The sequence below is a fragment of the Lissotriton vulgaris genome, chromosome 12, assembly GCF_964263255.1.
Source record: "Lissotriton vulgaris chromosome 12, aLisVul1.2, whole genome shotgun sequence".
In the NCBI taxonomy this organism is placed as follows: domain Eukaryota; kingdom Metazoa; phylum Chordata; class Amphibia; order Caudata; family Salamandridae; genus Lissotriton; species Lissotriton vulgaris.
In genome coordinates, this window is record NC_141700.1 from 734348411 (window position 1) to 734368032 (window position 19622).

The window sequence follows — 19622 nt, forward strand, 5'->3', positions numbered from 1 at the left end:
CTATGTTCACACATCGCCTTAATACCATTATCTGTTTCACACCCTGACACTCAACAGATAAATGTGTTCATTCATTCGTTCATGCATCGATTGATGCATTCATGGACTTGTTGCAGAGCTCTACTTACCTGATGTAAAATGCCAGACCCATGCCACTAACCATCAGCGCGATGATCAACAAGAATACAAGCATCACAGCCACGGGGTCCACACCTGGAGAAGAGAGAGTGGAAGATGGAGAAGTACAAACTGTGTATTCGCACGTGGGTAGGAAAGAATATTGGAAGCATACATACACGTTTTGTGTAATTACATGTGGACAGGCTAGAGTATGAGCAGACATACATTCTCTGTGTCTTCACACTTGGACAGGAGTGAGAATTACAAGACGTATATGTTCTTTGTATTTACACTTGGACAGTAGGGATTTTTACAAGACATACACGTTCTGTGTATTTATGCACGGACAGACTAAAGTATAAGCAGACATACATCTCTGTATCTTCCCACTTGGACAGGAGTGAGAATTACAAGACATGGGAAACATCCGTTACAACGCGGATGTTTCAACGCGGTGCTGTTACGACGCGTCCGTAACAACGCAAGTCGTTACCACGACTTGCACTGGAGGGCGCTAGAAGATTAAAAATAGTAAATTTACTATTCCAACACCTTCCCTAGTGTCCACGGGAACTGGTGTTAGAATAGTAAATGATACTATTCGATATCCGCGCCCCCAACGCAAGTCGTGGTAACGACTTGCGTTGTAAGGGACGCGTTGTAACAGCCTGCGTTGTGACGGTACGCGTTGTACCGTCACCAATCCACAAGACATACATGCTCTTTGTATTTACACTTGGACAGGAACGAATATTACAAGGCATACATGTTCTGCACATTTACACTTGGACAGTAGGGAGTGTTACAAGACATACATGTTCTGTGTATTTACACATGGACAGGCTAGACTATGAGCAGACATACATTCTCTGTGTCTTCACTCTTGGACAGGAGTCAGTAATACAAGACATACATGTTCTGTGTATTTACACGCAGACAGGCTTGAGTATGAGCACACATACATTCTCTGTGTCTTCACACTTGGACAGGAGCAAGTACTACAATACATATACATTCTGTTGTATCCATAACCAGACAGTGAAGAGTATTTGACCCAGAGTTGCTAGGTCTGTGTATTAACTTCTGATACAAGAGAGAATATTTGAGTTGAGAAATGCCACAGCTGAGCATTAAAAAAAGGACATGTAAGAGCATTAGAGGTCACTAGGAAGGTTCTGAGTATTTACTCCTGCATAAGGCAACATAATAGAGTTGAGCTATACAAGCTCAGAGTATTCACACCAGAAGAAGAAAATTGATTGTCCAGGTGTGAACACACAGAGGCTTTACACCTCCCTATAATGTTCTCTTCTGTCTTTGTGTGAAAATACTGACAGTGTTTTCAATTCATACCCTATCCTGTCCAGCTGTGACTACTCCTAATACTCTTTCCGGTCCAGTTATGAATACACAAAGCTTTAATTAGTGTATTCACAACTGGACTCGAAATAGTGTTAGTAGTAGTCTCCGCTGGATAGGACAGATTTCTAGTAGGAAACATGCAAGATTTGCATATTCACACCTGGACAGGACAGTGTTAGAAGGGAACATATAAGCTTTGCTTATTCACACCTGGACAAGACAGTGTTAGAAGGGAACATATAAGCTTTGCGTTTTCACAACTGGACATGACAGTGAAGAAGGAAACATGCAAGCTCTGTATGTTCACAAATGAACAAGACAGATTGTTAGAAGGAAACATACAAGCTTTGTGTATTCACACCTGGACTGGTCAGAATGTGAGAAATAAAGATATAAGTACTGTACATTTATACCTGGACAGGATAGAGTGCTAGAAGGAAACATACCAGCTTTGTCTATTCGCCGCTGGACAGGGTAGAATGTTAGAAATAAAGGTAAAAGCACTCTACATTTACATCTAGACAGGGCAGAGTGTTAGAAGGAATCATGCACGCTTTTTGTATTCACAGCTGAACAGGACAGTGTTAGAAGTAAATACACAAGCTTTGTAACGAAATATACAAGCTTCGTATGTTCACATCTGGAGAGGACAACATTAGAAGGAAACATGAAAGGCCTGGGCACTAATGCCTGGGCAGGACAGAGTGGTAGAAAAAAACAGAAAAGCTCTGTGCATCTACACCTGGACAGGACCGAAAGGTAGAAGGAAGCATACAAAGTCTATGCATTTACACCTCAACCAGACAGAGTGGTAGAAGGAAACATACATGGTCTGTGCATTAACACCTGGACAAGATAGAGTGTTAGAAGGGAACATGCAAGCTTTGTCTATTTATAGGACAATATGTTAAAGGGAAACATACAAGCTGTATATTCACAATTGGACAGGACAAAGTGTTAGAATGGAAATGTACAGGTTATGTGCATTAGCCCCTTGCCAGAGATTGTGTTAGGAGGAAACATACACGTAGATTGCATTCACACCTGGACATGACAGAGTGTTAGAAGGAAACATACAAGTTCTGTGCATTACCGCCTAAACAGGGCAAAGTGTTAGAAGGAAACATACAATCTTTGTAAAATCACAGCTAGACATGGATGCATTAAAAGGTAACATGAAAAGTCTGTGCCTTAGCACCTGGACAGGATAAAGTGTTAGAAGAAAACATGGAAGCTTTGTATATTGACAGTTCGACAGGACAGAGAGTTAGAAAGAAACATAAAATCTCCATACATTTACACCTGGAAAGGACAGAGTGTTAGATGAAAGCATGCAAGGTCTATGCCTTAACATCTGGACAGGACACAGGGCCAGATGTACGAATGCATTTTGCGACTCGCAAATTGCGTTGTTTTGCGACTCGCAATTTGCGAGTTGCAAAATATAATGTACAACAGTGTCTCAGACAATTTTATGATTCCCAATGGGGTTGCAAGTTGCATGCCTCATCCATATTCATGAGGCAAGAGCAATTTGCGACCCCATTGGGAATGGCTAGCACTACCAGGGATGGTGGCCTGCTGGGGTCAGCAGACCACCATGTCTGGGACTGCTTTTTAAACAAAGCTGTTTTTTTTTTAAATAAATGCAGCCACTTTTCCTTAAAAGAAAACAGGATGCATTTAATAAACAAAAATGAAAGGTTTCATTTTATAAGGGCAGGCAGTGGTCCCTGGGACCACTGCCTGCTCTTATAAAATATTTACGCTCACTAGGAGAGAGTGTCATGAGGATTCAGGTAAGTTCACACCTGGACTAGATCATTAGATAGAGACTGACATACTCTGTGCATAGGCATCTGGATAGAAGAAAGTATGAGTGGAAGATATACAAGTCTTGTGAATTCAGACCTGGACAGGCCTTCCTGCCCGATAATAATCAAACCTGTAGAACCTGTATTGAGGATGACTTTGTGGAGTGCTGCACATTTGGGGGTAGATTTACTAAACTATTACCCAACTCAGCGCAGAAGCCCAAAGGCAGCACTGCATTGTGTGACAGAGAGGGAGCAGGAGAGAGCCATATCTACACAGAGAGAGTCCTCTCCTACCCTCTCGCTAGCGCTGGTCGAGAATTTTGCTGCCATGCGCCATGCACACACCTTTGTGTCATAGTGGAAGGGTGTGTTCAAGAGTCTAACATAGGTAAGTTACTGGAAGGGTTCTCTTCCAGTACAAAGTACTATGCCTAGACAACATTAAAACTTTTCCTACTTTGTATGTGTGCTGTACAGTGCATCTCACATGCAAAGTCGGAAGAGAAATAAAAAAATTCTTTCCTTTTTATGCCTGTTTTCAAAAGGTTTTTTCTGTTATGCAAAACCTTGTCTCATATATATAATACATATATTGTCTCATTACCTACTGGCGGTCGCCAGTAGGTATATATAGTTAGGACCTAGTTACCATAGGAAATTCCGAACATTCTATTGGGAATAACTTTGGCACCGATTGAGGGATCTGCCTGTAATTTTCCTTAAATTTGCCTCGCTGCGCTCCGCTCCTTACCTGAAAGTTTCGGGGGGATTCGTCAAGCGGGGGCCGAGAAAAAAGGGGGATCCCAAAATGTGTTTTCCCCAAGTTAATTTCCATAGGGACATTCTGACAAGGCTACAGCTCGAAAGGCTGAACGGAATTACACCTGATTTGGCAAAATGGTAGGGACTGGTATGCAGCAGTGCCTTTTGTATGTTTGGTGTAAATCCCTCCAGTAATTTTTGAGAAAATTGAATTTGAAATTTTTCAAATGGCATTTTCTATGGGACCTTTAGACACGGCTACAGCCCGAATGGCTGAATGGAATTATATCAAACTTGGCAAAATGGTAGTGCCTGGCATGCAGATGTGCCTTTGCTATGTTTGGTGAAAATCCCTCCAGTAGTTTTTGAGAAAATTGAATTTGAAATTTTTCAAATGGCATTTTCTATGGGACCTTTAGACACGGCTACAGCCCGAACGGCTGAACGGAATTACACCAAACTTGGCAAAATGGTAGGGACAGGTATGCAGTAGTGCCTTTTCTATATTTGGTGAAAACCCCTCCAGTAGTTGTTGAGAAAATTGAATTTGAGCAAATTATATATCTATATGCACTTGCCGTACGCGCACCGTACGTGTACGGTACGCGTACTGTATGCGTACGTGCTTGTACCCTTACGTGCGCGAGCGAGTTTTTGATTGGCTGGCAGTCGACTGTCAACATTCCAAACTGTCCAAACCAGGAAGTGTTGGCCACCATCTTGTTTTTCTGGAGAACTGAGGCACAAGAGAGCCCAAAACAAGAGTGGAAAACATGAAAAGGGGGCAGGGTAGAGACCCCCCCAACCCTCTAGCCCTTCTCAGGGGGTCCCAGAAGGACCCCCAAGGTAAAAAAAAAAAAAATCAAAAAAATCGAGTGGTACACACACTGTACGCGTATGGTACGCGTACCATGAGCGTACCCCGCGATTTAAAAATATATATATATTTTTGCACTTGGTGGTCCTTCTGGGACCCCTGAGAAGTGCTAGGGGGTCAGGGGGTCTCTACCCTGCCCCTTTTTGCATTTTCCACTCTTATTTTGTGCTCTCTTGTGCCTCACTTCTCCTGAGAAACAAGATGGCTGCTCAGGTGGTCCCAGAAGGATAATAACATATATAAACGTTATCCGCTAATAGAATTAGCATTTAAAAATCCTTTGAAATTTCTTGAAAAAAAATATAGGTTTCACGCCTGATATAGTTAGGAATTAGCATTTAAAAAACCTTGCAAATTCACTGAAAAACCATAGGTTTCAGGTCTTATATAGTTAGGAATTACCATTTAAAAAACCTTGCAAATTCACTTAAAAACCCATAGGTTTCAGGCCTTATATAGTTAGGAATTAGCATTTAAAAAAACATTGAAATTGTTCCTATATAGTTAGTTGTACTAACTATATTTCACGCACCCACAATCCACTGCTGATGATGTCACATATTACATCATTCATGACATGGTCAGTGACATCACTGATGACATCACTGATGACATCTCAAATTGCAGAAACAGGCAAAAGAGGTGCAGAAAGAGGAAACAGTGGTGCAGAGAAAGGCAAGAGCGGTGCAGAAAGAGTTAAGAGGGGTGCAGAAAAAAGCAAAAGGGGTCTAGACATTTTCAAGAGAATTGCAGAAAGATGCAAGAGCAGTGCAGAAAGAACCAACAGAGGTGAAGAAAGAGGCAAGAGAGGTGCAGAAAGAAGCAAAAGAGGTACAGAAAGAGGCAAGAGATGTGCAGAAAGAGACAAGAGATGTGCACAAAGAGGGAAGAAGGGCTCATAAAGAGATAAGAGGGGTGCAGAAAGAACAAGAGAGGTGCAAAAAGAAGCAACAGTACATAAATAAGCAATAAAGGTGCAGAAAGAGGCAAGAGAGGTACAGAAAGAGGGAACATGGGTACAGAAAGAGGCAAGAGGGGTGCAGAGAGAAGAAAGTGAGGTACAGAAAGAGGTAACAGAGGTGCAGAAAGAGGCATGAGAGGTGCATAAAGAGGCAAAAGCAGTGCAGAAAGAGGCAACAGAAGTTCTGAAAGAAGCAACAGAGTTGTTGGAAAAAACAAGAGAGGTGCAGGAAAAAGCAAGAGAAGTTATGAAAGAGGCAAGTGAGGTTCAGAAAGAGTCAGGAGAAGTGCAGAAACAGACAAGAAAAGTGCCGAAAGAGGCAAGTGAGGTGCAGCAACAGGCAAGAGGGGCGCAGAAAGAGGCACGAGAAGTTCAGAAAGAAGCAACAGAGGTGCAGAAAGAGGCAAGAGAGTTACAAAACCAGGCAAAAGAGGTGCAGAAAGAGAGAACAGAGGTGCAGACAGAGGCAAGAGAGGTGCAGAAAGAAGCAATAGAGGCGCAGAAAGAAGTGATAGAGGTGCAGAAAGAAGCAAAAGAGGTGCAGAAAAAGGCAAGAGATGTGCAGAAAGAGACAAGAGATGTGCACAAAGAGGGAAGAAGGGCTCAGAAAGAGGTAAGAGGGGTGAAGAAAGAACAAGAGAGGTGCAGAAAGAAGCAAAAGTACATAACTAAGCAATAAAGGTGCAGAAAGAGGCAAGAGAGGTGCAGAAAGAGGGAACATGGGTACAGAAAGAGGCAAGAGGGGTGCAGAGAGAAGAAAGTGAGGTACAGAAAGAGGTAACAGAGGTGCAGAAAGAGGCAAGAGATGTGCATAAAGAGGCAAAAGAAGTTCTGAAAGAAGCAACAGAGTTGTTGGAAGAAACAAGAGAGGTGCAGAAAGAGGCAATTGAGGTGCAGCAACAGGCAAGAGGGGAGCAGAAAGAGGCAAGAGGAGTTCAGAAAGAAGCAACAGAGGTGCAGAAAGAGGCAAGAGAGTTACAATAACAGGCAAAAGAGGTGCAGAAAGAGAGAACAGAGGTGCAGACAGAGGCAAGAGAGGTGCAGAAAGAAGCAATAGAGGTGCAGAAAGAAGCAAGAGATGTGCAGAAAGAGGCAAGAGGGGTACAGAAAGAGGCAAGAGAGGTGCACAAAGAGGGAAGAAGGGTGCAGTAAGAGGCACACGGGGTGCAGAAAGAGGGAAGAGTGGGTGCAGAAAGAGGCAAGATGGGTGCAGAAAGAAGCAAGAGATGTGCAGAAAAAGCAAATTAGGTGCAGAAAGAGTCAGGAGAAGTGCAGAAACAGACAATAGAGGTGCAGAAAGAGGCAAGTGAGGTGCAGATATAGAAAAGAGGGGTGCAGAAAGAGGCAAGAGAGGTGCAAAAAAAGTAAAAGAAGTGCAGAAAGAACCAACGGAAGTGCATAAAGATGCAAGAAGGGTACAGTAAGAGAAAAGAGAAATGAAGAAAGAAGCAACAGGGGTGCAGAATGAGGCAAGAGAGTTACAATAACAGGCAAAAGAGGTGCAGAAAGCGAGAGCAGAGGTGCAGACAGAGGCAAGAGAGGTGTAGAAAGAAACAATAGAGTTGCAGAAGGAAGCAAGAGATGTGCAGAAAGAGGCAAGAGGGGTACAGAAAGAGACAAGAGAGGTGCACAAGGAGGGAAGATGGGTGAAGTAAGAGGTACACTGGTGCAGAAAGAGGCAAGAGGGGTTGCAGAAAGAGGCAAGATGGGTGCAGAAAGAAGCAAGAGATGTGCAGAAAGAGTCAGGAGAAGTACAGAAACAGACACGAGAGGTGCAGAAAGAGGCAAGTGAGGTGCAAAAATATGTAGGAAGGGTACAGAAATAGGCAAGAAAATTGCAGAAAGAAACAACAGAAGTACAGAAGGAGGCAAGAGATGTGGAGAAAGAAGTAACAGAGGTGCAGAAAGAGGCAAGAGAAGTGCAGAAAGAGACAGGATAGGTACAGAAAGAAGGAAGAGGGGTGCAGAAAGAGGCAAGAGGGGTATAGAAAGAAGCAAGAGAAGTACAGAAAGAAGCTAGAGAAGTGCGGAATTAAGCGACAGGGGTGCAGAAAGAGGGTAGAGGGGTGCAGAAAGAGGCAAAAGAGGTAGAGAAAGATGGGACGGGGTGCAGACAGAGGCAAGAGAGGTGCAGAAAGAGTTAAGAGGGTTGTAAAAAAAACAAAAGGGTGCAGAAATTTGAAAGAAAGGTGCAGAAAGAAGCAAGAGCAGTGCAGAAGGAACTAACAGAGGTGCAGAAAGAGGCAAGGGAGGTGCAGAAAGAGGCAAGAGAAGTGCAGAAAGAAGCAAAAGAGGGAAGAAGGGTACCGAAAGATGCATGAGGGGTGCAGAAAGAGGGAAAAAGGGTGCCGAAAGAGGGAAGAAGGGTGCCGAAAGAGGCAAGAAGGGTGCAGAAAGAAGCAAGAGAGGTACAGAAAGAAGCAAAATAAGTGCAGAAATAAGCAACAGAGGTGCAGAAAGAGGCAAGAGAAGTACAGAATGGCATGATAGGTGCAGACACAGGCAGGAGAGGTACAGAAAGAGTTAACAGAGGTGCTGAAAGTACTGAAAGAAGCAACAGAGGTGTAGAAAGAAGAAAGAGAAGTGATGAAAGAGACCAGAGAGTTGCAGAAAAAAAACACAAGAGGTACAAAAAAAGCAAAAGAGTTGTAGAAAGAGGCAAGTGAGGTACAGAAAGAGGTGAGAGAAGTGCAGAAACAAACAAGAGAGCTGCAGAAAGAGGAAAGAGAGTTGCAGAAACAGGCAAAAGAGGTGCAAAAAGAGGGAACGGGGTGAAGTCAGAGGCAAGAGAGGTGCAGAAAGAGGGAAGAGAGGTACAGAAAGAGGCAAGAGAGATACAGAAAGAGGCAAGAGGTACAGAAAGAGGCAAGAGAATTACAGAAAGAAGCAACAGAGGTGCAGAAGGAGGCACGAGAACAGCAGAAAGAGGCAAGAGAAGTACAGAAAGAAGCACCAGAGCTACAGAAAGAGCCAATAGAACTGAAGATAGAGGCAAGAGAGTTGCAGAAACAGGCAAAAGAGGTGCAAAATGAGTGAACAGGGGTGCAGACAGAGGTAGGAGAGGTGCAAAAAGAGGGAAGAGGGCTGAAGAAAGAGGCAAAAAAGGTGCAGAAAGAGGAAAGAGGGATGCAGAAAGAGGCAAGAGAGGTGCAGAAAGAAGCAAGAGCAGTGCAGAAAGAGGCAAGATAGGTGCATAAGAGGGAGAAGGGTGCAGAAAGAAGCAAGAAAAATGCAGAAAGAGGCAACAGAAGCCCATAAAGAGGAAGAATGGTAAAGAGAAAAGAAACAGATGTGCAATAAGAACCAACAGAGGTGCAGAAAGGTCTACTTTGGCTGCACCTTACAACAGACTCATACAAAGTAGCCTAATCATTAATCCTTCTCCCAAGATGTCTTAGACCTCACTATTCTCTTGAAGGTTCACTATTAATCGCCAGCTCAGAATGTTAGGCCTACCAAATATAAAACAGCAATCCTAAGCATATCACTGTTGTAAGTCTGACCAAGTTTTTGAAGGTATGCATGTGTGTCTCTGCTTTTACCTAGTGACAAGTTACGTAAAAATAAACAAACAAATATTTGGATGCCTGTGTTTCAAACAGCATACTCTGTAAATATGTGTACAAAAAGGTGTATGTATTTCTTTCTGCTCATCTGCTCATAATACAGGGCACATGGGTATTCAATAGTATATTTTAGGGGCTCTATAACACATATATACATGAAATATGTCTGCCGTGCAACTGGATGACAGAGCAGAACGGGGGACATTTAAGCACCGATGGTAGAAACTACCCACTTTTTAAGCCACCATCTTCTGATGCATAACACATGTGAGAATACATATACAAGTAGACATATACCTGAGTCACAAGAGCATGCAGACCTTTAACCTAGACAGCTTGCACTTCCCATTTGAGTACAAAAAGAGGCAAGTGAAGTACAGAAAGAAGGAAGAGGGGTGCAGAAAGAGGCAAGAGTAGTGCAGAAAGAGGGAAGGCGAGCGCAAAAAGAAGCAACAGGGTACAGATGAAGCAAGAGAGGTGCCGAAAGAGGAAAGAGAAGTGCAGAAAGAGGCAAGAGAGGTTCATAAAGAGGAATGAGGGGTACAGACGGAGGCAAGAGGGGTGCAGAAAGAAGAAAGAGAAGTACAGAAAGAAGCAATAAAAGTGCAGAAAGAAACAACAGGGATGCAGAAAGAGGCTTGAGGGGTGCAGAAAGTACAAGAGAAGTACAGAAAGAAGAAAAAGAGGTGTGGAAGGAGGCAAGAGAACTGCAGAAAGAGGCAAGAGTGTTGCAGAAACAGGCAAAAGAGGTGCAGAAAGAGGGAAAAGTGGTACAGAGAAAGGCAAGAGAGGTGCAGAAAGAGTTAAGAGGGGTGCAGAAAAAAGCAAAAGGGGTCTAGAAATGTTCAAGAGAATTGCAGAAAGAAGCAAGAGCAGTGCAGAAAGAACCAACAGAGGTGAAGAAAGAGGCAAGAGAGGTGCAGAAAGAAGCAAAAGAGGTGCAGAAAGAGGCAAGAGATGTGCAGAAAGAGACACGAGATATGCACAAAGAAGGAAGAAGGGCTCAGAAAGAGGTAAGAGGGGTGCAGAGAGTACTGAAAGAAGCAACAGAGGTGTAGAAAGAAGAAAGAGAAGTGATGAAAGAGACCAGAGAGTTGCAGAAATAAACACAAGAGGTACATAAAAAGCAAAAGAGTTGCAGAAAGAGGCAAGTGAGGCACAGAAAGAGGTGAGAGAAGTGCAGAAACAAACAAGAGAGCTGCAGAAAGAGCCAAGAAAACTGCAGAAAGAGGAAAGAGAGTTGCGGAAACAGGCAAAAGAGGTGCAAAAAGAGGGAACGGGGTGCAGACAGAGGCAAGAGAGGTGCAGAAAGAGGGAAGAGGGGTACAGAAAGGGGCAAGAGATGTACAGAAAGAGGGAAGAGGTGCAGAAAGAGGCAAGAGAATTGCAGAAAGAAGCAACAGAGGTGCAGAAGGAAGCAATAGAACAGCAGAAAGAGGCAAGAGAAGTACAGAAAGAAGCAACAGAGCTGCAGAAAGAGCCAAGAGAACTGTAGAGGCAAGAGAGTTGCAGAAACAGGCAAAAGAGGTGCAAAAAGAGTGAACAGGGGTGCAGACAGAGGTAAGGGAGGTGCAAAAAGAGGGAAGAGGGGTGCAGAAAGAGGCAAAAAAGTTGCAGAAAGAGGAAAGGGGGATGCAGAAAGAGGCAAGAGAGGTGCAGAAAGAAGCTAGAGCAGTACAGCAAGAACCAACAGAGGTGCAGAAAGAGGCAAGAGAGGTACAGAAAGAGGCAAGAGAAATGCAGAAAGAGGCAAGAGAGGTACACAAAGGGGGAAGAAGGGCGCAGAAAGAGGAAAGAGGGATGCAGAAAGAGGTAAGAGAGGTGCCGAAAGAAGCAAGAGCAGTGCAGAAAGAGGCAAGATAGGTGCAGAAGAGGGAGAAAGGTGCAGAAAGAAGCAAGAAAAATGCAGAAAGAGGCAACAGAAGTCCATAAAGAGGATGAACGGTAAAGAGAGAAGAAAGAGATATGCAGAAAGAACCAACAGAGGTGCAGAAAGGTCTACTTTGGCTGTACCTTACAACAGACTCAAACAAAGTAGCCTAATCATTAATCCTTCTCCCAAGATGTCTTAAACCTCACTTTTCTCTTGAAGGTTCACTATTAATCGCCAGCTCAGAATGTTAGGCCTACCAAATATAAAACAGCAATCCTAAGCATATCACTGTTGTAAGTCTGACCAAGTTTGTGAAGGTATGCATGTGTGTTTCTGCTTTTACCTAGTGACAAGTTAAGTAAATATAAACAAACAAATATTTGGATGCCTGTGTTTCAAACAGCATACTCTGTAAATATGTGTACAAAAAGGTGTATGTATTTGTTTCTGCTCATAATACAGGGCACATGGGTATTCAATAGTATATTTTAGGGGCTCTATAACACATATATACATAAAATATGTCTGTCGTGCAACTGGATGACGGAGCAGAACTGGGAACATTTAACCACCAATGGTAGAAACTACCCACTTTTTAAGCCACCATCTTCTGATGCATAACACATGTGCGAATACATATACAAGTAGACATATACCTGAGTCACAAGAGCATGCAGACCTTTAAGCTTGACAGCTTGCACTTCCCATTTGAGTACAAAAAGAGGCAAGTGAAGTACAGAAAGAAGGAAGAGGGGTGCAGAAAGAGGCAAGAGTAGTGCAGAAAGAGGGAAGACAAGCGCAAAAAGAGGCAACGGGGTACAGAAAGAAGCAAGAGAGGTACTGACAGAAGCAAGAGATGTAAAGAAAGGAGCAAGAGGTGCAGAACGAGGAAAGAGAAGTGCAGAAAGAGGCAAGAGAGGTTCATAAAGAGGAATGAGGGGTACAGACGGAGGCAAGAGGGGTGCAGAAAGAAGAGAAGTACAGAAAGAAGCAATGAAAGTGCAGAAAGAAACAACAGGGATGCAGAAAGAGGCTAGAGGGGTGCAGAAAGTACAAGTACAGAAAGAAGAAAAAGAAGTGTGAAAGGAGGCAAGAGAACTGCAGAAAGATGCAAGAGTGTTGCAGAAGCAGGCAAAAGAGGTGCAGAAAGAGGGAACAGTGGTGCAGAGAAAGGCAAGAGAGGTGCAGAAAGAGTTAAGAGGGGTGCAGAAAAAAGCAAAAGGGGTCTAGAAATTTTCAAGAGAATTGCAGAAAGAAGCAAGAGCAGTGCAGAAAGAACCAAAAGAGGTGACGAAAGAGGCAAGAGAGGTGCAGAAAGAAGCAAAAGAGGTGCAGAAAGAGGCAACAGAAGTTCTGAAAGAAGCAACAGAGTTGTTGGAAGAAACAAGAGAGGTGCAGGAAAAAGCAAGAGAAGTTATGAAAGAGGCAAGTGAGTTTCAGAAAGAGTCAGGAGAAGTGCAGAAACAGACAAGAAAAGTGCAGAAAGAGGCAAGTGAGGTGCAGCAACAGGCAAGAGGGGCGCAGAAAGAGGGAACGGGTGCAAACAGAGGCAAGAGAGGTGCAGAAAGAGGGAAGAGGGGTACAGAAAGAGGCAAGAGAATTGCAGAAAGAAGCAACAGAGGTGCAAAAGGAGGCAAGAGAACAGCAGAAAGAGGCAAGAGAAGTACAGAAAGAAGCATCAGAGCTGCAGAAAGAGCCAAGAGAACTGCAGAAAGAGGCATGAGAGTTGCAGAAACATGCAAAAGAGGTGCAAAAAGAGTGAACAGGGGTGTAGACAGAGGTAAGGGAGGTGCAAAAAGAGGGAAGAGGGGTGCAGAAAGAGGCAAAAAAGGTGCAGAAAGAGGAAAGAGGGATGCAGAAAGAGGCAAGAGAGGTGCAGAAAGAAGCTAGAGCAGTACAGCAAGAACCAACAGAGGTGCAGAAAGAGGTAAGAGAGGTACAGAAAGAGGCAAGAGAAATGCAGAAAGAGGCAAGAGAGGTGCAAAAAAAGGCAAGAGAGGTACACAAAGGGGGAAGAAGGGCGCAGAAAGAGGAAAGAGGGATGCAGAAAGAGGTAAGAGAGGTGCAGAAAGAAGCAAGAGCAGTGCAGAAAGAGGCAAGATAGGTGCAGAAGAGGGAGAAAGGTGCAGAAAGAAGCAAGAAAAATGCAGAAAGAGGCAACAGAAGTCCATAAAGAGGAAGAATGGTAAAGAGAGAAGAAAGAGATGTGCAGAAAAAACCAACAGAGGTGCAGAAAGGTCTACTTTGGCTGTACCTTACAACAGACTCATACAAAGTAGCCTAATCACTAATCGTTCTCCCAAGATGTCTTAAACCTCACTTTTCTCTTGAAGGTTCACTATTAATCGCCTGCTCAGAATGTTAAGCCTACCAAACATAAAACAGCAATCCTAAGCATATCACTGTTGTAAGACTGACCAAGTTTGTGAAGGTATGCATGTGTGTTTCTGCTTTTACCTAGTGACAAGTTAAGTAAATATAAACAAACAAATATTCGGATGCCTGTGTTTCAAACAGCATACTCTGTAAATATGTGTACAAAAAGGTGTATGTATTTCTTTCTGCTCATAATACAGGGCACATGGGTATTCAATAGTATATTTTAGGGGCTCTATAACACATATATACATAAAATATGTCTGTCGTGCAACTGGATGACGGAGCAGAACTGGGAACATTTAACCACCAATGGTAGAAACTACCCACTTTTTAAGCCACCATCTTCTGATGCATAACACATGTGCGAATACATATACAAGTAGACATATACCTGAGTCACAAGAGCATGCAGACCTTTAAGCTTGACAGCTTGCACTTCCCATTTGAGTACAAAAAGAGGCAAGTGAAGTACAGAAAGAAGGAAGAGGGGTGCAGAAAGAGGCAAGAGTAGTGCAGAAAGAGGGAAGACAAGCGCAAAAAGAGGCAACGGGGTACAGAAAGAAGCAAGAGAGGTACCGACAGAAGCAAGAGATGTAAAGAAAGAAGCAAGAGGTGCAGAACGAGGAAAGAGAAGTGCAGAAAGAGGCAAGAGAGGTTCATAAAGAGGAATGAGGGGTACAGACGGAGGCAAGAGGGGTGCAGAAAGAAGAGAAGTACAGAAAGAAGCAATGAAAGTGCAGAAAGAAACAACAGGGATGCAGAAAGAGGCTAGAGGGGTGCAGAAAGTACAAGTACAGAAAGAAGAAAAAGAAGTGTGAAAGGAGGCAAGAGAACTGCAGAAAGATGCAAGAGTGTTGCAGAAGCAGGCAAAAGAGGTGCAGAAAGAGGGAACAGTGGTGCAGAGAAAGGCAAGAGAGGTGCAGAAAGAGTTAAGAGGGGTGCAGAAAAAAGCAAAAGGGGTCTAGAAATTTTCAAGAGAATTGCAGAAAGAAGCAAGAGCAGTGCAGAAAGAACCAAAAGAGGTGACGAAAGAGGCAAGAGAGGTGCAGAAAGAAGCAAAAGAGGTGCAGAAAGAGGCAACAGAAGTTCTGAAAGAAGCAACAGAGTTGTTGGAAGAAACAAGAGAGGTGCAGGAAAAAGCAAGAGAAGTTATGAAAGAGGCAAGTGAGTTTCAGAAAGAGTCAGGAGAAGTGCAGAAACAGACAAGAAAAGTGCAGAAAGAGGCAAGTGAGGTGCAGCAACAGGCAAGAGGGGCGCAGAAAGAGGGAACGGGTGCAAACAGAGGCAAGAGAGGTGCAGAAAGAGGGAAGAGGGGTACAGAAAGAGGCAAGAGAATTGCAGAAAGAAGCAACAGAGGTGCAAAAGGAGGCAAGAGAACAGCAGAAAGAGGCAAGAGAAGTACAGAAAGAAGCATCAGAGCTGCAGAAAGAGCCAAGAGAACTGCAGAAAGAGGCATGAGAGTTGCAGAAACATGCAAAAGAGGTGCAAAAAGAGTGAACAGGGGTGTAGACAGAGGTAAGGGAGGTGCAAAAAGAGGGAAGAGGGGTGCAGAAAGAGGCAAAAAAGGTGCAGAAAGAGGAAAGAGGGATGCAGAAAGAGGCAAGAGAGGTGCAGAAAGAAGCTAGAGCAGTACAGCAAGAACCAACAGAGGTGCAGAAAGAGGTAAGAGAGGTACAGAAAGAGGCAAGAGAAATGCAGAAAGAGGCAAGAGAGGTGCAAAAAAAGGCAAGAGAGGTACACAAAGGGGGAAGAAGGGCGCAGAAAGAGGAAAGAGGGATGCAGAAAGAGGTAAGAGAGGTGCAGAAAGAAGCAAGAGCAGTGCAGAAAGAGGCAAGATAGGTGCAGAAGAGGGAGAAAGGTGCAGAAAGAAGCAAGAAAAATGCAGAAAGAGGCAACAGAAGTCCATAAAGAGGAAGAATGGTAAAGAGAGAAGAAAGAGATGTGCAGAAAAAACCAACAGAGGTGCAGAAAGGTCTACTTTGGCTGTACCTTACAACAGACTCATACAAAGTAGCCTAATCACTAATCCTTCTCCCAAGATGTCTTAAACCTCACTTTTCTCTTGAAGGTTCACTATTAATCGCCTGCTCAGAATGTTAAGCCTACCAAACATAAAACAGCAATCCTAAGCATATCACTGTTGTAAGACTGACCAAGTTTGTGAAGGTATGCATGTGTGTTTCTGCTTTTACCTAGTGACAAGTTAAGTAAATATAAACAAACAAATATTCGGATGCCTGTGTTTCAAACAGCATACTCTGTAAATATGTGTACAAAAAGGTGTATGTATTTCTTTCTGCTCATAATACAGGGCACATGGGTATTCAATAGTATATTTTAGGGGCTCTATAACACATATATACATAAAATATGTCTGCCGTGCAACTGGATGACAGAGCAGAACTGGGAACATTTAACCACCGATGGTAGAAACTACCCACTTTTTGAGTCACCATCGTCTGATGCATAACACATGTGAGAATACATATACCTGAGTCACAAGAGCATGCAGACCTTTAACCTAGACGGCTTGCACTTCCCATTTGAGTACAAAAAGAGGCAAGTGAAGTAAAGAAAGAAGGAAGAGGGGTGCAGAAAGAGGCAGGAGTAGTGCAGAAAGAGGGAAGACAAGCGCAAAAAGAGGCAATGGGGTACAGAAAGAAGCGAGAGGTACCGACAGAAGCAAGAGATGTAAAGAAAGGAGCAAGAGGTGCAGAAAGAGGAAAGAGCAGTACAGAAAGAGGCAAGAGGGGTTCATAAAGAGGAATGAGGGGTACAGACGGAGGCAAGAGGGGTGCAGAAAGAAGAAAGAGAAGTACAGAAAAAAGCAATAAAAGTGCAGAAAGTAACAACAGGGATGCAGAAAGAGGCTAGAGGGGTGCAGAAAGTACAAGAGAAGTACAGAAAGAAGAAAAAGAGGTGTGAAAGGATGCAAGAGAACTGCAGAAAGAGGCAAGAGTGTAGCAGAAACAGGCAAAAGAGGTGCAGAAAGAGGGAACAGTGGTGCAGAGAAAGGCAAGAGAGGTGCAGAAAGAGTTAAGAGGGGTGCAGAAAAAAGCAAAAGGGGTCTAGAAATTTTTAAGAGAATTGCAGAAAAAAGCAGGAGCAGTGCAGAAAGAACCAACAGAGGTGAAGAAAGGCAAGAGAGGTGCAGAAAGAAGCAGAAGAGGTGCAGAAAGAGACAAGAGATGTGCAGAAAGAGACAAGAGATGTGCACAAAGAGGGAAGAAGGGCTCAGAAAGAGGCAAGAGGGGTGCAGAAAGAACAAGAGAGGTGCAGAAAGAAGCAAAAGTACAGAAATAAGCAATAGAAGTGCAGAAAGAGGCAAGAGAGGTACAGAAAGAGGGAACATGGGTACAGAAAGAGGCAAGATGGGTGCAGAGAGAAGAAAGTGAGGTACAGAAATAGGTAACAGAGGTGCAGAAAGAGGCATGGGAGGTACATAAAAAGGCAAAAGAAGTGCAGAAAGAGGCAACAGAAGTTCTGAAAGAAGCAACAGAGTTGTTGGAAGAAACAAGAGAGGTGCAGGAAAAAGCAAGAGAAGTTATGAAAGAAGCAAGTGAGGTTCAGAAAGAGTCAGGAGAAGTTCAGAAACAGACAAGAAAAGTGCAGAAAGAGGTAAGTGAGGTGCAGCAACATGCAAGAAGGGTACAGAAAGAGAAAAGAGAAATGAAGAGAGGTGCAGACAGAGGCAAGAGATGTGTAGGAAGAAGCAATAGAGTTGCAGAAAGAAGCAAGAAATGTGCAGAAAGATGCAAGAGGGGTACAGAAAGAGACAAGAGAGGTGCACAAAGAGGGAAGGTGGGTGCAGTAAGAGGCACACGGGTGCAGAAAGAGGCAAGATGGGTGCAGAAAGAAGCAAGAGATATACAGAAAGAGTCAGGAGAAGTACAGAAACAGACATGAGAGGTGCAGAAAGAGGCAAGTGAGGTGCAGGAATATGTAGCAGGGGTGCAGAAATAGGCAAGAGAATTGCAGAAAGAAACAACAGAGGTGCAGAAGAAGGCAAGAGATGGGGAGAAAGAAGTAACAGAGGTGCAGAAAGAGGCAAGAGAAGTGCAGAAAGAGGCAGGATAGGTACAGAAAGAGGGAAGAGGGGTGCAGAAAGAGGCAAGAGGGGTACAGAAAGAAGCAAGAGAAGTACAGAAAAAAGCAAGAGAAGTGCAGAATTAAGCGACAGGGGTGCAGAAAGAGGCTAGAGGGGTGCAGAAAGAGGCAAAAGAGGTAGAGAAAGATGGGACGGGGTGCAAACAGAGGCAAGAGAGGTGCAGAAAGACTTAGGAGGGTTGAAGGAAAAAGCAAAAGGGGGCCAGAAATTTGCAAGAAAGGTGCAGAAAGAAGCAAGCGCAGTGCAGGAGGAACCAACAGAGGTGCAGAAAGAGGCAAGGGAGGTGCAGAAAGAGGCAGGAGAAGTGCAGAAAGAAGCGAAAGAGGGAAGAAGGGTACAGAAAGATGCATGAGGGGTGCAGAAAGAGGGAAGAAGGGTGCCAAAAGAGGGTAGAAGGGTGTCGAAAGAGGCAAGAAGGGTGCAGAAAGAAGCAAGAGAGGTACAGAAAGAAGCAAAATAAGTGTAAAAATTACCAACAGAGGTGCAGAAAGAGGCAAGAGAAGTACAGAATGGCATGATAGGTGCAGACACAGGCAGGAGAGGTGCAGAAAGAGTTAACAGCGGTGCTGAAAGTACTGAAAGAAGGAACAGAGGTGTAGAAAGAAGAAAGAGAAGTGATGAAAGAGACCAGAGAGTTGCAGAAAAAAACACAAGAGGTACAATAAAAGCAAAAGAGTTGCAGAAAGAGGCAAGTGAGGTACAGAAAGAGGCGAGAGAAGTGCAGAAACAAACAAGAGAGCTGCAGAAAGAGCCAAGAAAACTGCAGAAAGAGGCAAGAGTGTTTCAGAAACTGGCAAAAGAGGTGCAAAAAGAGGGAACGGGGTACAGACAGAGGCAAGAGAGGTGCAGAAAGAGGGAAGAGGGATACAGAAAGAGGCAAGAGAGGTACAGAAAGAGGGAAGAGATGCAGAAAGAGACAAGAGAATTGCAGAAAGAGGCAAGAGAGGTGCAAAAAAAGGCAAGAGAGATACACAAAGGGGGAAGAAGGGTGCAGAAAGAGGTAACAGGGGTGTAGAAAGAAGCAAGAGAGGTGCAGAATTGACAAGGAATTAATTCCCCAACTTAAACCGTACCACAGGGTGTGTTTGCACCCATGTGAACTCAGGCCCCTCCCTCTCCCTTCACCACTGTGCAAACGCACCCTGTGGCGCATTTTAAGTTGGGGGATTAAATCCCCTTGAATCCTGAGGGTCCCTGGGGTGCAACAAGCCCACCAGCTACCTCCACTAAGCGCCACAGAGCTGCGTTGCAGAGAAGTGTAAAAAGGGGCATGGCCTCAGAACACCTCTCTACAACGCAGCTGCCTGGGGCATACTGGAGGTTCCTGGTGGGCTAGTAGGCCCCAGGGACCCCCAGTATTCAAGGGAAATCTGTTCCCCATCTGCAAAATTACCAGGGGGGCGTGTTTGCAGAGTGATGAAAGGAGGGGGAGTGGCCTCCGGCGCAATGCCGGTCTTTTAATTTTTTTAAGAGGGGGGGGCTGTGTAGCCCCCCTTCATTTTCTATTTTTTGACCCTAGGGACCCCATCCCCCAAGGCCTGCCTTTGTATTTTTTTTTTTAACTTTTGGGAAAGAGGGGCAGGTGGCCCCCCTTCCAGGCCACTTGGTGCCCCGGGGACCCCATCCCCTGGGGCTGGCCCTCTCCGTTGGGGACCCTGGGGGGGTCCCCAATCCCCCCACAGTCCCAGTCGGCCCCCCCGTGTACTGCGGGAGCCGGCATTGCTTTTCCACATGGGGAGCAGCTAACATGCTGCTCCCCATGTGGAAAAGAAATATGCTTTGCTTCAGGGAAACCTG

The 19622-nt window shown here is 44.3% G+C and overlaps 1 protein-coding gene across 1 annotated transcript in view; it reads right to left on the minus strand.

Annotated features, from left to right (window-relative positions):
- LOC147678438 (retinal guanylyl cyclase 2-like) overlaps positions 1–19622 on the minus strand; it is a 276991-nt gene that overhangs the window by 173606 nt on the left and 83763 nt on the right. Inside the window, exon 5 of the mRNA XM_086946580.1 lies at positions 129–213. Within this exon, the coding sequence (XP_086802706.1) occupies positions 129–213 (85 nt within the window). The remainder of the gene's footprint in view (positions 1–128; positions 214–19622) is intronic.